The sequence below is a fragment of a genome, unplaced genomic scaffold (genome assembly GCF_019419815.1).
Source record: "Pyrus x bretschneideri cultivar Hongxiangsu unplaced genomic scaffold, Pyrus_bretschneideri_v1 Contig1, whole genome shotgun sequence".
Taxonomy (NCBI): domain Eukaryota; kingdom Viridiplantae; phylum Streptophyta; class Magnoliopsida; order Rosales; family Rosaceae; genus Pyrus; species Pyrus x bretschneideri.
Genome location: NW_025999390.1, coordinates 15,786,442 through 15,802,650, shown reverse-complemented (window position 1 = coordinate 15,802,650; position 16,209 = coordinate 15,786,442). Strand labels below are relative to the sequence as shown.

Sequence of the window (16,209 nt, the reverse complement as noted above, 5' to 3'; positions counted from 1 at the left end):
ATAAATATATTACATGTAATTCCTACCAGTTTCTTGGCATTCCGACAGCCACAAGTCAATGTGTTCAACAATTTGTTGCCTTACTTTGTTGACTGCATCAGGGTTGCTGCAGTTCTGGGAATTGCCTGAAATACAAGTCGTAAATTCTATAGCAAGCACAAAAAACTGGTCAACAAGCACCGCCGTCCATGAAAATATTGTTCGGATTCCAACTAATTTGAGGGACACACTTAAAGCCCTTTACAAACTTGGAAAACTTCTGATGGCCACCGAAATTAGGAAGCTTTTCATCAGAAGCTAATATGTGTCACTAAGGTTGCAGAGTTACACTAACAATACATACCTTCAAGGGTTAAAGGAGACTGAGGGCATCCTCTCAAATCAGTTCCATGGCCACAGTTATGGCAAGATATGACGTATGAAGGCACTGATAGTTATACAAAAACGAGAATTTAGAAAGATCTAACAACATAGTTTGAATATTTTTCACATCAATGCATAGGATATCATTTATCAAACTTCTCATCGAAGCAATGTGATACTCACTATCTGGAGATGAAGTTTGTTTGGATGCATGACGCCAGGGATCCTGTGAGCCATTTGTAAAAACTATTTTTGAACCTGCAGATTCATTTTTCGTAAGGTCATGTAAATCACTGATTGATACACTGATGTGGTTTAATGTAGAAAAAACATGAAAATGAACAAACGATGCCATATCTGCGCTAGTAAAACAGATGCTCTTAGTAAGTACCAGTCTCTGGCGATAGGTGGGCTAAGGTTAAGAGCCAATATGAAATGGTAAATAGAAAATATGCTACTTAAATTGATATATAATAACCGGGGAAGATAAAACATATAAATAGGGAAAGAGCGATCAATGTTTTTACCTGCAATTTTTGTGCCTCCATAGTATAAGTTTGTTGCAACAACGTCAGGATAGATGCCGTCTCCAAAAACATTTTTGCAAAGGTCTTCATGGTATCTGCGACAATACTGTGAATCAGAGATGCATACAAGAGCTATAAAGTTGAACTACACAGGAAAAGGGTAAGTAGAAATAATAAACAAAATAGTATCCATAAAACAGACATTTCCAGAAAAATACCTTGTGTCAACTTTTGAAGACCTGATGCTATCATTTGCAGGCGCCACCTGAAAATATGCAACTTCAGTACAAACTTGGAACCACCACAACCGATCAGAACTGCCCTCACTAACAGCAGTGTTCTTCAAGTGTTTCTTGTTATATGTATCAACGTCAACGCCAAAAGTACCAAGGTAAAAATCTTTAACGTATTTGGCATACGCTTCCTGCAAGAAGATTACTATATTCGATTAGAAACATTAGACAACTACAGAAAATTAACAAAGGTAACTTCATGAAGCTTAAAAAGCCCATGGACCAGAATTAGTGGCACTTCTTACAAGTTAAAACACAGAGATATATGTGCATAACGGGTAATTCATTTTGACACTGGAAGGTTGACTACAATTACTGTAAACATGTTGACGAAAAAAAAAAATCTAGTACTGAGGATAATTATAGAACACAACTGTGGACCAAGCTTGCTTCAATTAAAGAACCAAATGGAATGAAAAGAAGAGAAACATACCACCAAATCCTCTCCATTCGTCTTTGCTTGAACAAGAGGTGAGCATAATTTATCGGGATTTCCATACTGAAACTGCAAAGTGTCAAGAAAATAAACATCAATAATTTGATAAACTGAAAGCAGAGTGACAAAACTAAGAAAAAAGTAACTTTTACCGCTATAACAGCAGCATCCGCCAGAAAATACATGAAGTCACCATCAATATCAAGCTGCACACAGACTTGGTCAATATGCAAGTGACAAGTGAAAAAAAAAAAAAAATCCTACCGGTGGGAACTGGACTCATGATTTACAAATGGTGGGTGCAAAGTGTGAAATTCCAACCTGGCTTGCACCAAACAACGCCCTTATTGCTTTTCCATTAGTTGTAAGACTTTGTTCAACGATGCGAGTAGTTTCTTGAAGTGCAGCTTTACATTGTGGACCTGCAGACTCACCAATCTGCATTTTGGAGGGGATTGTAGTTAAGCGAAAAAAGATTGAAAGTAGAGACAGAAACTACAATTTCATTCTCGTCCTAAGGGCAAAGAGAAAAAGGCCAAATTAACAGAGTGATAAGACACCTGCTGGTCAAATTCAGTGAAATCATAAATCGCTTCCACAACTGCAGAACTTGCAAGACTTCCACATGTCAAATGCGGAAACTTAACACGAAACCACGCACTAAGAGCTCCCGAGTAAGAAACACCAAACACGAACCACGGATTGTCACCCTTGGTTCTATTCAGCTTCACATTTAACCAATTCTAAACAATCACAACAACAAAGCCAGTAAATTCCAAGCTCAATTGGGTAAACTTTTTAATTCAAGGCAGCAAATTCAGCAATTTCTTGCCTGATAAAATTCACGAAATGCCGCCAAATCGAAAAGCGCTTGCTTGGATGACAAATACTTCAAATTCTGTGTCGTATGAGATTTGAAAGGAGAGCTCTTTCCATAGTATCGATGCTCGGGAGAAACGATAGCTGCCCCAAACTTCTTAGCCAACACCTGCACATAGACAATTCAATAAAATCTCCAAAATTTTCGATTTTTCTTCCAAATTTACAACTTTTACAACAAAAATTTCAAGAAAAACAAGGACTTGCACTCAGATAGTCGTTGGAGATGCCGCCGCACGAGGATTCTCCGCAAATTTTGAGGAAAATGGGTCCGTCGGAAGGTCTAAAGTAGTCGAGAAATTCGTAGTATCGCTGCGGGAATTTGCGGCGGTCGTACGGCGAGAAGTGGTCGATTGTCTGATCGAACCAAAGCTCCTCCTTCGTCAAGTACTTGCCGCCGCCGCTTCCCGACGAGCTCTCCAGCTGAAGAAGTATTCGGGGATTCACAAAGCCATAAGAGAGCGGCGCCCAGAGCATCATCGTGAAGAAGAAGGAGAATGAGAACGAAAACGACGTCTTCATCGGAAGTCGCGTCATCGGAATCGGGTGGTTGATACGCGGCCGGTGGTCGGTCTGTCAAAGTCTCAACAGAAAAAACAAGTGCAGCAATCCGTTACTGTCCTTGATTTTAATTAGATTTCGTTTTGGTTTATTTAGACCGGGGCCGGTTTGTACAGTTACGGAGGGATTAGGGACCAGACCAAAATTTGGTGGGCCTTCTTGTGGGCTGCTGACTCTGATTCTGTTGTCTCGTGTGGATACTAAGAACAAAAATTGGAATCAATCACTTTTTTGGAAGTGCTTGTACAAGAGTCACTTTTTGTTGTGTATCATTTGTTTGGAATATCTTTTTTTATTTTTTTAAGGACGGTAGTGGATTAGGCGAGTCAAACTCCGTATAAGATTTCGTCACTGGACCATAATAATAGCTTTATTTTCTAAATCCACGCAAGACAGTAAAAAAGAACCAAGATCTCGGAATCAACCATCTACTACAAAGTAGGCTACTTCTTTCCTACTTAGAATGAATAGTCAGAGCTCACTTCCTAATAGATCAACCATCCCCGTCCTCTATCTCCGAATTTTATTAAATACTAAAATGTGAAAATAGAAAAATACAATCGAAAGACGAAACCTAAACCCACGAAAAAAAAACATCAACGAAAACGAAAGACAAGACGTAATCAGTGTCACGAACATATTACCTTGAAAATCCAAATACTTTAGGTGGGCACGTTACCATCCTTGTTAATCGGACTTTTTCTTTCTAATTTTTTTTTTTTTTTTGGAAAACGATTATGCAATGTTACTTTATACTCAAAAATCGTCTATTCTCTAAGTAACCCTTAAAGATTAATTTTGCACAAAATTAACCAAATCAGAAATCAATAACAATTCGACTAGCGTTGCCATAAGTTTAGTGTTTAATCGAAAAACATAATTCATTTATTTATTGGATAACCATTAGATGACTTAAAAAAAATATAATTTAGTTATTTTTTTCAGAGCCAATCTTTAAAAGAAGACCTAAAAATCAAGTTTTGATCAAATTGTCAAACATTGCAGGGTTGAGATACATGCTATAATCAAAACAGACCCAGGATCAAGCAGATGGTACTAAACACACTCTAACCTCTTTGTCTGAAGCTTGTCATCCGATGAGGCTTCACGTTCAAAGCAATCAATTTAGTATCCACTTTTACACGTCCATCGGCATCGGCATCCGGCACAAGAATAGGCGGCTGCTGTTGTTGTAGAACTAGTTCCCCGCATCAGATAAATACGCATTACATGTAACTCCTACCAGTGTCTTGGCATTCAGAAAGCCACACGCCAATAAGTTCCACAATTTGTTGCCTTACTTTGTTGACTGCATCAGGGTTGCTGCAGTTCTGGGAATTGCCTGAAACACAATCATAAACCCTAGTAAATATAACATCGTCAACATGGAAACTATCAAGCACAGCCAGCCATCCATGAAAATCATGTTCGGATTCAAATTATCCAACTTTGACGCACTTTAACGCCATTCACAAACAATAAGCAGACAAACACTTCCACTATCAAACTAGAATTCCAGACAAATAAAAAACACGCGCACACACACACACAAACAAAACATACCTTTAGGGGGAAAGGGAAACTGAGGACATCCTCTCAAATCAGTTCCATGGCCACAATTATGGCAAGAGATGACATAGGAAGGCACTGAAAGTTTATTCACAACAAAAATGATTTAAACGACAATTTAGGAAGATCTAAAAATATGGAAATCTAGTGAAAGTGTGTTTTATCCCTTATAAAACGATTTTGCATAATAGTTCAATGTAAGTCGTAAGGGCACGGTAGACATGCAATATCATTAGAATACAAGTTTTAAACTGCATATGTAACTATCGACCGAAAGTTTTTGTGGTACAAACGACTGTCTACAATTTGGTGTGGAATATAAAACCTGATACAAACAATATAGTTCGAATATTTTCACATCAATGCATAGGACATCAATAGTGAGACTTCTTATGTGAGAAATCTGATACTCACTATCTGGAGATGAAGTCTGTTTGGATGCATGACGCCAGGGATCCTGTGAACCATTTGTAAAAACTATTTTTGAACCTGCAGATTCGTTTTCATAGGATCATGTGAATGAATGCTAATCAAGAAATGAATAAATGATGCTTTTGACCAAAAAAATTAAATAAATGATGCCATATCTGGTAGTAAGAAATGCTTTCAGCTATTAGGGGTTTTCTGGTAGACAGCAAGGCCGGAGGAGAAGGGGTAAGGTTGAGGGCCAAGATGAAAGCGTAGATAGAACTTATGCTATTGAAATATTAATATGCAATTATGAGGAAAACATATAGATAGGCAAAGAGAGATCAATGTCCTTGACCTGCAATTTTTTTGCCTCCATAGTATAGATTTGTTGCAACAACATCAGGATAGATGCCCTTTCCGAAAACATTCTTGCAAAGGTCCAAATGGTATCTGCAACAATTTAAACTATGAATCAGAGATGCATACAGAAGCTACCAAACATTCTATGGTCTGTAGAAAAAGATAACAGAAAAATCGTACTTAGATTAAAAATATTTTCAGAAACATGCCTTGTGTCAATTTTGGGAGACCGGATGCTATCAGTTGCAGGTGCCACCTGAAAATATGCAACTTCAGTACAAACTTGGAACCACCACAATCGATCAGAACTGCCCTCACTAACAGCAGTATTCTTCAAGTGCTTCTGATTATATGTTTCGACATCAACGCCAAAACTTCCCAGATAATGATCTTTAACGTATTTAGCATATGTTTCCTGCAAGAGGATTAAGTTTTTGCCATTAGAAACATAAAGAAACTTGATATAGGCATCTTCATAAAGTTAAGTCCAAGAACCACGATTATTGGCACGGCGGCTTTCAAGTTACGAAATAGTTTTTTTTATCCATCATTCTTACTTTCACTGAAGTTTAAAATGAAAATATTATACAGCATACACTATGAATACCAGAGGAAATCGCATGAAATTTTCATACTACTGCTAAGTCGAAGTTTGAGATTTGACACAAAGGGGTTATTTATTTGGACAATGCAGGGTAAACATGTTGCCCGTAAGACAAGCTCAGTAACCGAGGGCTAATTATAGAACATAACTCTGTGATTACATAGAGAGCACAGTGGACCAAGATTATTTCAATTAAAGAACCAAATGGAAAGGTATGAAGAGGAACATACCACCAAATCCTCTTCATTTGTCTTTGCTTGAACAAGAGGGGAGCATAACTTATCTGGAATTCCTGATTGAAACTGCAAATTATTAAACGAATAATCACCACTAGTTTGACAAAGTGTAAACTGAGTGACAAAACTAAGAAAGAAGTAACATTTACCGCTGTACCAGCAGCATCCGCCAGAAAATACATAAAATCACCATCAATATCAAGCTGCACAAAGACTAATGCAAGGCGAGAAGTCAAGAAGAAACTCCTATGGGCGAGAATCTTGATTGTGCTTTAAAGTACATCATGTTTGCAAATGGTGACTAGAAAGGATGAAAAATCCAACCTGCGTTGCACCAAACAATGCCTTCACTGCTTTCCGGTTAGTAGAAAGCCTTTGTTCAACAAGACTTTTAGTTTCTTGCAATGCAGCTTTACATTGTGGACCTGCAGACTCACCAACCTGCATTCGGAGAGTGTTGTAGTTAAGTGAAAAGAGGTCTAAAGAAGAGACAAAAAAACTACAATCTCATTCTTTCATCTTAAAGGCGAAAATGCCAAATTAACACAGTGATCACCTGCTGGTCAAATTCAGTGAATTCATAAACAGCTTCAACAACTGCCGAACTTGCAACACTTCCACATGTCAAATGTGGGAATTTAACCCGAAACCATGCACTAAGAGCTCCCGCATACGAAACACCAAACACAAACCATGGATTTTCACCCTTGGTCTTGTTCAGCTTCACATTTAACGAATTCTACAAATAATCACACAAAATAAAATATAAAAGAAAACTGTAAATCACAGGCTTATTTGGGTAAAATATCTCCAACAAATTCATAAATTTCACAAATGGCGCTTGCCTGGTAAAACTCACGAAAAACTGCCAAATCGAAAAGAGCTTGCTTGGATGACAAGTACCTCAAATTCTCCGATGTATGTGATTTGAAGGGAGAACTTTTTCCATAGTATCGATGCTCAGGCGAAACCACAGCTGCCCCAAACTTCTTAGCCAACACCTGCACAATGTGGCTTCAATTAAATTCCCAAAATTTCAATCTTTCTTCCAAATTCACAAATTTTCCACAAAAATTTGAAAAATTAGAACTTACACTAAGGTAATCGTTAGCAATGCCGCTGCACGCGGCTTCTCCGCAAATTCTGAGAAAAATGGGTCCGTCAGGCGTTATGAAGTAGTTGAGAAATTCGTAGTAGCGCTGCGGGAATTTGCTGCGGTCGTAGGGCGAGAAGTGGTCGAGAGTCTGATCAAACCAGAACTCCTCCGTCGTCAAGTAATTGCCAGTGCCTCTGGCTCCGGAAGAGCTCCCCAGCTGAAGAAAAGTTCGGGGATTCATAAAGGCAGAAGCGAGCGTCCAAAGCATCGTCGTTAGCAAGAGCGAGAACGAAGACGACGTCGGCATTGAAATTCGGGATGGTTGATTGGCGGAGGTGCACTGGTGGCTGGTCTGTGAAAGTTTGCAGCAACTAGCAGTCATGCATGCTGTGCAGGTGTTCACATACAATATTGGCACGTCAGCAGTAAATAGCGGACTATTTTTTTTTTTTGAAATTTTGGTCATCACAAAATCAACCCCTATAAATGGGAAGTGGTTCTGTGACGTAGAAAGCTTTTCAACTCAACGCTCTACGCAAAAATCTTCGTTCTGCGCAAGACTTTCTTGCACTCTGACAAAAATACTAATATTCCTCACCGTTTGTCAACACATCTTCAGTTTAGATTAACAATACTGTGTTGGGAACCAAAAACATATTCAATTTGGATTAAAGTCACTGGAACCGTAAAATCAAACAACCTAAGAACATTTTAAGTTTAGATTAACACTGCTTCGAGTTCCGTTGGTGTCGACAATGAGTCTTTGATTCTATCGCTGAACGAGGTCACTTCATTAGCTTTTCAACAAAATGAGGCGTCCTATGATTTATTACTCCCAGGTGCACTTCAGAGTTTGACATTTAGACAACCGAATGACATTCACTATAAAGACATTCATCTCCTTTGAGTATCTTTGCCTGTACAGCTTGATACGAATTCTGTGCACCTATATTTTCACAAATATAGTCGAAGCTGATAAACCTAATGTGGAAGACTATGAACTTAGTAGTGTATTGAATAACCTTGTCTTGAGGTTCGAAAACCCTAGGCTGAGAGTGTTCCTTCCTTCATCGTAGTTGCTCAGTGCAGAAGTCAACGATAGGTTCGACACCACACCACCACACCTATTATACCCGTCCGACCGAGATTGGTCGCGAGCTAACATGCCCCATCAACAAAAGGATGTAATTAGCTTAGTAATGACTCGATTAGCATGCCATGTATGCTCTGTAATTTCTAGGGTCAACCATACCAAACAAGTGTACTTCTGAATAAAAATAACGTTGAATAATGTTATTCAAACCGTTTTTTCTCAGAATTGAACAAGTACTTTTAAAACTCTTAAATTTCAGATCGATTACAAGAAGGTCCTCGATTTTTCCATATACAAGTGAAGCACTCGCAAAAATATGTTTTCATTTGAAGCAAAGTTATGGATACTTTTTTACTATTATATCCTCTGCACAACTAAACTACATAATGATCAAATGCCCATTTTACAGTTTTACGCGAAGCAGCAATACAAGAAAGGTATACAGGAAGCACCCTTTTTGCGACTAGCTAGTGACGTAATCTGCGCCAGCCGATGCTTCCAGATACGCCGATACTAGTCCTGATTAATACGAAAAGCCAACAGATTATGCACTGATCTAGTTCAAGTGATTCAAGTATCAATAGAGAGAATGTGTTCTGTTGAGCTATGCGCAAGGTTGTAGAACAATGATAACTTGAAGTGTGAGTAACCAAAATCGGATAATCGACACAAAAACACAGAAGTGTCATTTCTCTAATGACCACGTATTGCTCTCATGATATCCGAAAGACGGACTTGAGTACAAGCTGTGTCTATTATACATTTGTGAAATGCAAATAGATATATAGAAAATGCAAACTCTTTTCTTCTCAGACACAAAGATGGCAATTCTCAACTTAGCAGTTCCTATTTTAACTGCCTTTCCCGCTTCAATTTCTTAGCTTACGAAGTAAACCGACTTGTGTTCTTAGTTTAGCTGCACATACATTACAAACTTTTGCAGTTTATTAACCACTTTGCTCACGTCCCTAATAAGCAACTATGACGCAGGCTTGTGAAAATGTTCCCCCCCCACAAGTGAATTACAGTTACAGATGGGAACCATTCCATACGAAAGTGACAAAGTTCCATTTGCAGGGTTGAGACACATGCTAAAACAAAAACAGAGCTAGGATCAAACCGACAGTACTAAATAATGAAAGCACTCTAACCTCCTTGTTTGAAGCTTGTCCATGCATCCGATGAGGCTTCATGTTCAAATCAATCAATTTTTTATCCATCTTTACATGCGCATCAGCATTGGCATCTGAAGCACGAATAGGAGACACCCGACGATTTTGCAGGTTCTCTCCAATTGTCATTCTAGGTGGATGGGGTTGTTGTATTCTTCTGGTCTCGCCTGGATCAGTGGGTTGGGAAGCCGGGTCCTCAATATTACCAGGTTTATCTCCTGGAAACTACGAAACAACCAAACAGTGTAAAACATTTAAGTCATCCGCAACACCAAGGTAAAAATAAAATAATCCAATTCTTATTAAGTAGGATCAACAAACCCACCTCAACTCTTTGTCTCAGTACAAGATATCTTCCATGCATTCTTTTGCCTCCAACATGAACAATCAAATCACATTGCAAACAGAGGGAACTTCCATCGATCTCGCAATAAAAGAAGCTACAAGTAGTTTCCAAGAAGATAGAACAAGCGTCGTTATTTTTGTTTTCTTTCTTTCAAACAACATTAAGACATATATCAGCAGGGAATCGATAGAATCGAAAAATAGGTCTGCATACCAGGTGCATTTTCACAAATGTCGCAGCGGGGAACTTCACTGGGAGTTGCAAGACCGACCCGAACATGCCGGCTAGCAAGCTTATTGCACATATGAACCTGCCACCGGATCAACAGTTTAAAGCATCTCGAATACAAGCCGTACAGAGAATATAGAAACATGAAAACAAATGTAAATTCCAAACTATTCTGAATCTACGCGAAAAAGGCGGTCCAACTGACTTAACCCACATTTGCTTACCTCACATTAGTTAAACATGGAAGCAACTAACAATTCAACAAACTAATGTGAAACTGCAAATTGGGCACTGTAAAAAAAAAAAATAAATAATAAAACACTTTGGAAAATTTAACAGCAAAATGGTAAAAAAGGTCATACCTTCTCATCACAGGCGCGGCAAAGAGCAGCCTCGTCGGCAGCGCAAAACACGATTGCGGCAGCGCTTTCACAGGAGTCACAAAGTGTTCGCATAATTACTATTCCCTTTCACCGCTCTCATATTTCTTCTATCCAACCACAGCTCAAATGCTCACAATCCAATCCAATCCAGTCCAATCCAGAAGACATAAAAGTATGAAACTTTCAGCGAACCCAATTCAGCAAGATCGATTTGGTTGAGTTTGGAGAAGTCAATAATGAAGGGGAGAACTAAACAAGAAAAGGATTGGAACAGAGATAAAAGTGGGTTGTGTTTGGTTTTTGTTGGGGAGATTCCAGAAGCCAAAAGAATAATAACATAAATTATAAACGACAAACCATTTATTACTACCGTTAGTAATATTTTTCTTCACTTATAAGTGAGCGTACTTAGTTTTGATTATCATCAAAGACGAATTTGAATCACATTATTGCTAGTCTACTTCTCACCCCTTTAGTGAAAACAATATCATTTGTTAAAAAAAAACAAAATATATATATATATATATATAACAAACAAATATACAATTATACACAGCCCCTTTATCCAAAGGGATCCCCACTTTTGGATAGAAACGAGGGCTAGTTGTAGGGCCCACTCATGTTGGATTTCAATGATACAAACTGTTAATTTTGTAAGTTTCGATTCGTAGATCATCTTTACACAAATTTAATTTAATTCGAAATTATTTGCCTATTTAATTATCACGTTGAAATTTCATTGTTTCTTAGAGAATAAAGTGTTCGTCAATTTCTTTGAACTCAATTAAATGCTTCAAATATTTCCGATCTAGCTCATATTTTGCAAGAATGATCTATGAGGTGCAACTTGAAAAGAAACGGTTTGAATCATTAAAATTCGATGTGGTGTAAACCCAACAACTAATCAACTTTTTTATAAAAAAATAGAAATTCCTCCCTAAAGACTTCTTAATTATACAATATATACATATATAATATGTAAGATAAAATATATGAAATTTGATGAGTGTGATATTCACACACCCCGTTTTACTTTTTACATATCCTTCTAATTTTCAACCGTCAGATCAGATGAATTGAAGAAAATCAACGGATAGAAATTAACAAAAGGTGTGTAAAAAATAAAATGAGATGTATGAATAACATATCCCAATTTGATAAACAAATTTCAATAGAGCAGATAATGTCATAAAATAAAATAAAAGATTCTTTAGAGATAAGCCTTTTTAACTTTTGTTTCTTCCAACATAAATCCATATATCATTAAACATTTAAATAAAACTCAAAATTCAAATTTGTTGACATGTGGACAAGAAAGTAACTTACTGTTACAAATTATTTACAATTTAAGTCACAACTTTCTGACTATAGTAACAAATCATATTATTATCTATAACAATGATGAATTTTGTTGATTTTTTTTTAACAAATGATATTATCTATACTAAGAGATGGGTGGCTTAACCTCATAATGGGTTAGCAATAATGTCATTCAAATTTGTCTTTGACGAGAATCGAACCTAAGACATCTTACTTACAAGTAAAAAGGAATACCACTAAACCGTAGTACTAAGTAGCTTCAAGGATTTTTTATAGAGCTACTAGACCCACCATATGTCCTATTTTTCCACTCACATTATAATCTCATCCACACAAAAAAGTTGAAAAAAAAATTGAAATGCTATTTCCTCACTCACTATTATTCCTAAAATAACCTCTAATATGCTCTTTTCCCACCCACCATCATCTTAAAAAATTAAAATACTATTTTTCCAACAATGAAGTCTCATCCGACGATAATCTATAAGCAAATGAATGTCCCTCTTAATGCAATTATGCACTCCAATACCTATCATTAATATGCAATCATCATAACTCTTTTCAGAATTTCTTCTATCCTCATCTTTAATGTCTTTTTTTGTGAATTTGGGTTACATATTATCCATTTCTTCCAAAACCGAATACAAGTAGGGCTCATGTTACCTTTTTACCCCCAACCTATTTTTATTACAAATATTTTAAGGTTCTTATTAGTCATTTTACAAATAGACAAACTTATAATTAAAATTTTCATTAAAAAGTGGGTGGAGAAATAAGACACTAGAATGAGAATAACACTTAAACATTGCTTCCATCTTCCTTTTTTTTAAAGCAGTCTAACATTTTAAAATTTAATTAATAGGTGTACTATTTGTTGGTGTAAAAAATTTTGGTCTTTTATAAGAGTGACTAAGATAATTGTAAATTTTTGATATGCACATACTTCGTTTATATTTTACTTAAACTATGGATAAATTAACTTTGAATTAAATAATGTCCATTTTTGTACTAATTGATTTACCTATATATAAATTTATTTATGATCAGTAAGTAAATTATTATGCATGTGTCATTGTCTTTTTCTTTTTTTTTTGAGCAAATGATAGTATTTACTTTTTACACTAAAAAGGTGGGGGAGTAGGCGAAACCTTACAAAGGGTTTGCTATAATAATGTGGTTTTGACTTCGCCTTTGAAGAGAATCGAATGTAAAACCTCTCACTTATAAGTGGAGAGAAATACTATTAGACTGTAGTACTAAGTAGCGCATGTGTCATTGTTTTATGTGCAAATAATTTATGTATATTAAACATTTCACATAATATTTCTTTATTTTGTAAATAACTTATTTTGCATGAAATTTTACATACATTAAACATTTTTTTATTAGTATATACATGTGTGTTTAAAAATAATTTACCCAGGTTTATATGCAAAAAATGATTTTTGTAACATTTATTTATTTTTTAGGTAACTTATTGCGCATGTGTTATCAAACCAACTCCAATGGTGGGCTAAAAGTCAAATTACCCTCCAAAATTTTCCCCCAAACCCCCTCCAACCCAAGGGGAAAATTTGGGCCAAATTTCCCCCAAAATGTAGCCCAGAAATCGGAGTAAACTCTATCCAATATTTATTGGAATTTAAATTTTTTTAGATTAAAATGTTCATAAAATTAAATTACGATAGTCTACATATTTATTTAACAAAAAAAATAGTCTAAGTTCATTCTTTAATAATCCCAGGCTAAAATTTTAGGCTAGAACAGTTGAAGCAGAAAATGTCACATCCCGGCCCGGGGGGGACCACTTCCCGGCCCACTCCACCACCGTAGCACAATATTGTCCGCTTTGGGCCCCGACCACGCCCTCACGATTTTGTTTTTGGGAACTCACAAGCAACTTCCCAGTGGGTCACCCATCATGGGATTGCTCTAGCCCTCTTCTCGCTTAACTTCAGAGTTCCCATGGAACCCGAAGCCAGTGAGCTCCCAAAAGGCCTTGTGCTAGGTAGAGATGAGAATGTACATTTAAGGATCACACCTCTGGGTGATGTGGGATGTCACAATCCACCCCCTTAGGGGCCCAACGTCCTCGTTGGCACACCACAACCAGGGTTAGGCTCTGATACCAAATTGTCACATCCTGGCCCGGGGGGACCACTTCCCGGGCCCACTCCACCACTGTAGCACGATATTGTCCGCTTTGGACCCCGACCACGCCCTCACGGTTTTGTTTTTAGGAACTCATGAGCAACTTCCTAGTGGGTCACCCATCATGGGATTGCTCTAGCCCTCTTCTTGCTTAACTTCGGAGTTCCCATGGAACCCGAAGCCAGTGAGCTCCCAAAAGGCCTCGTGCTAGGTAGAGATGAGAATATACATTTAAGGATCACACCCCTGGGTGATGTGGGATGTCACAGAAAAACTGTTTCAGGACTAAAAACTAAATTTTCAGGGCTAAAATATTCGGCTTTTAACCCAACCATTGGAGATGGTCTCATAGCTATTAGGCACGTTTAACTTTTTATATTGTAAGCAATGAATTTATAACATTAATATTTTCTTTTTGTTTTTTAAAATCATTAATCTCCTTATCATTTGCATGGAACTAATTGTGTTCATCACACATTCAGATAGAGGTATTTCAAGCATTAAAAAATTGTATAATGTATAAAGTTAAATATAATTAATAAATTTAATTATGTGAATCTAGCCACTGAATTTTTTTCGAATAAAAAATTTATATGGATTTATGCGGAGAAAATTATGTTTCAATAGTTTAAAGTCCATTTTCAATAAAAAGAAATCGTTGGGGACTTGTCAATTTGTTAGCTGAAGCTCAAACTCAAACTCTTTCTCTATTTGGAACTTGAGAAAGCTGAAAGATTGCAACTCCGCCACAAGTTTTGAGAAAACGGGAGGTGGGGCTGAGTTTCGATGGAGGGTGATGGAGATTTCTGAGTGGAATAGGATTTTCTTTGAATTCTCTTTGTGGGGATTCAAATGATCAATCAATCGTGTCCGTTCATCATAAATCATGCGGTGAGAAATTATTTTAAATTTTTTATTTAAAATTGAATATAAATAGTATTTAATGAAAATTGACCGCACGATACGTATTAAACGGACATGATTCATTCATTTCCAGATCCCTACTGTGACATCCCACATCGCCTAGGGGAGTGATCCTTAAATGTATATTCCCATTCTTACCTAGCACGAGGCCTTTTGGGAGCTCACTGGCTTCGGGTTTCGTAGGAACTTCGAAGTTAAGTGAGAAGGGGGGTAGAGCAATCCCATGATGGGTGACCCAGGGGGAAGTTGCTCATGAGTTCCCAAAAACAAAACCTTGAGAGAATGGTAAGTCCAAAGCGGACAATATCGTGTTGTGGTGGTGCCTAGGCGGGGATGTGACACCTACAAAGAGGATCTTGGTCTTTTCTTAGCTACCAGTTGGATATCTGACATGGGGAACATTGAGTTTCTAGTAAACTAGCATTCCTCTTAGAAGATTTTGGATCATGGTGTGTTACGTACGACTTACACGTTTTAAATGTATTTATATGCATAAATTGACAAAATAAAAGTCAAATATTTGAAGTAAATGAATAATTTTAGATCATGCTAGAAGAAATCCCTTATAAACCAATTAAAGCAGTTGAATTCACATAATAAAATCGGTTTCTATAGAATTTACATTAAGAGTAGAGAAAATAATATTTAATAAACAATTGATTGAATCACATTATTGCTAGTCCATTGTAAGGCTAAGCCCACCCCCTCTAGTGTAGATAATAAGGAAAACTAATGAAAAATGCTTGAAAACTTTGAGTTTTAACGATAAGGACAAAATAAAGGTAAAGTGAATAGTACTAGGATTGGCTTTTAATGTAAAAATATGGTTTTTCATTAAAATGAACAGTACCAGAAGCTTTTCGTTAAAGTTCCCTTGATAATATCGTTTGCTTTTTAAAAAAAAATAAAAAAAATCATTTGACAATTAATTTAATCACATTAATATCCGTGTGCGAAATACTTTTTATTTATTTATTTATAAAGAAAATAATATTTAATAAACAACTGATTGAATCACATTATTGCTAGCCCATTGTGAAGCTAAACCCACCTCATTTTCCTTAGTGTAGATAATATCATTTGTTAAAAAAAAATTAATCATTTGACAACTTGTTTAATTACATTATTATACACGCATCTTAAAATTTTTTATTATATTTTTCTTTCCCCTTCACATGGGCACCATCAACTTTCACTCATCTTTCCTTTTTTCTATTCTTTTCTCTCTTCCCATTTTATATATATATATATATATAT

At 36.6% G+C, this 16,209-nt stretch overlaps 2 protein-coding genes across 5 annotated transcripts; both read right to left on the bottom strand.

Annotated features, from left to right (window-relative positions):
• Positions 1–9: 9 nt before the first annotated feature.
• LOC103966729 (probable serine protease EDA2) lies at positions 10–3,053 on the bottom strand. Its single transcript, XM_009379929.3, has 11 exons — positions 2,706–3,053; positions 2,452–2,607; positions 2,180–2,362; positions 1,941–2,057; positions 1,772–1,825; positions 1,617–1,688; positions 1,109–1,314; positions 891–985; positions 547–621; positions 344–427; positions 10–125 (listed from the first exon to the last, which is right to left on the bottom strand). Exons 1-11 carry the CDS (start codon positions 3,033–3,035, stop codon positions 10–12), a joined length of 1,488 nt encoding a protein of 495 aa, XP_009378204.1. The 5' UTR covers positions 3,036–3,053.
• Positions 2,471–10,890, bottom strand: LOC103930967 (probable serine protease EDA2). Of its 4 annotated transcripts, none has more exons than XM_048588913.1 (16): positions 10,537–10,888; positions 10,156–10,256; positions 9,926–10,040; positions 9,580–9,825; positions 7,334–7,687; positions 7,085–7,240; positions 6,796–6,978; positions 6,564–6,680; positions 6,389–6,442; positions 6,234–6,305; positions 5,609–5,814; positions 5,395–5,489; positions 5,043–5,117; positions 4,623–4,706; positions 4,132–4,401; positions 2,471–2,607 (listed from the first exon to the last, which is right to left on the bottom strand). In XM_048588913.1, the coding sequence occupies exons 1-15, from the start codon at positions 10,627–10,629 to the stop codon at positions 4,286–4,288; spliced, it is 2,067 nt and encodes a 688-aa protein (XP_048444870.1). In that variant the 5' UTR covers positions 10,630–10,888; the 3' UTR covers positions 2,471–2,607; positions 4,132–4,285. The 4 variants fall into 4 exon arrangements, with proteins under 4 accessions (XP_048444870.1, XP_048444856.1, XP_048444862.1 ...); XM_048588899.1 differs by having other exon boundaries at positions 10,160–10,256; positions 10,537–10,887; XM_048588905.1 differs by lacking the exon at positions 2,471–2,607 and having other exon boundaries at positions 4,236–4,401; positions 9,580–9,818; positions 10,160–10,256; positions 10,537–10,890.
• Positions 10,891–16,209: the final 5,319 nt, after the last annotated feature.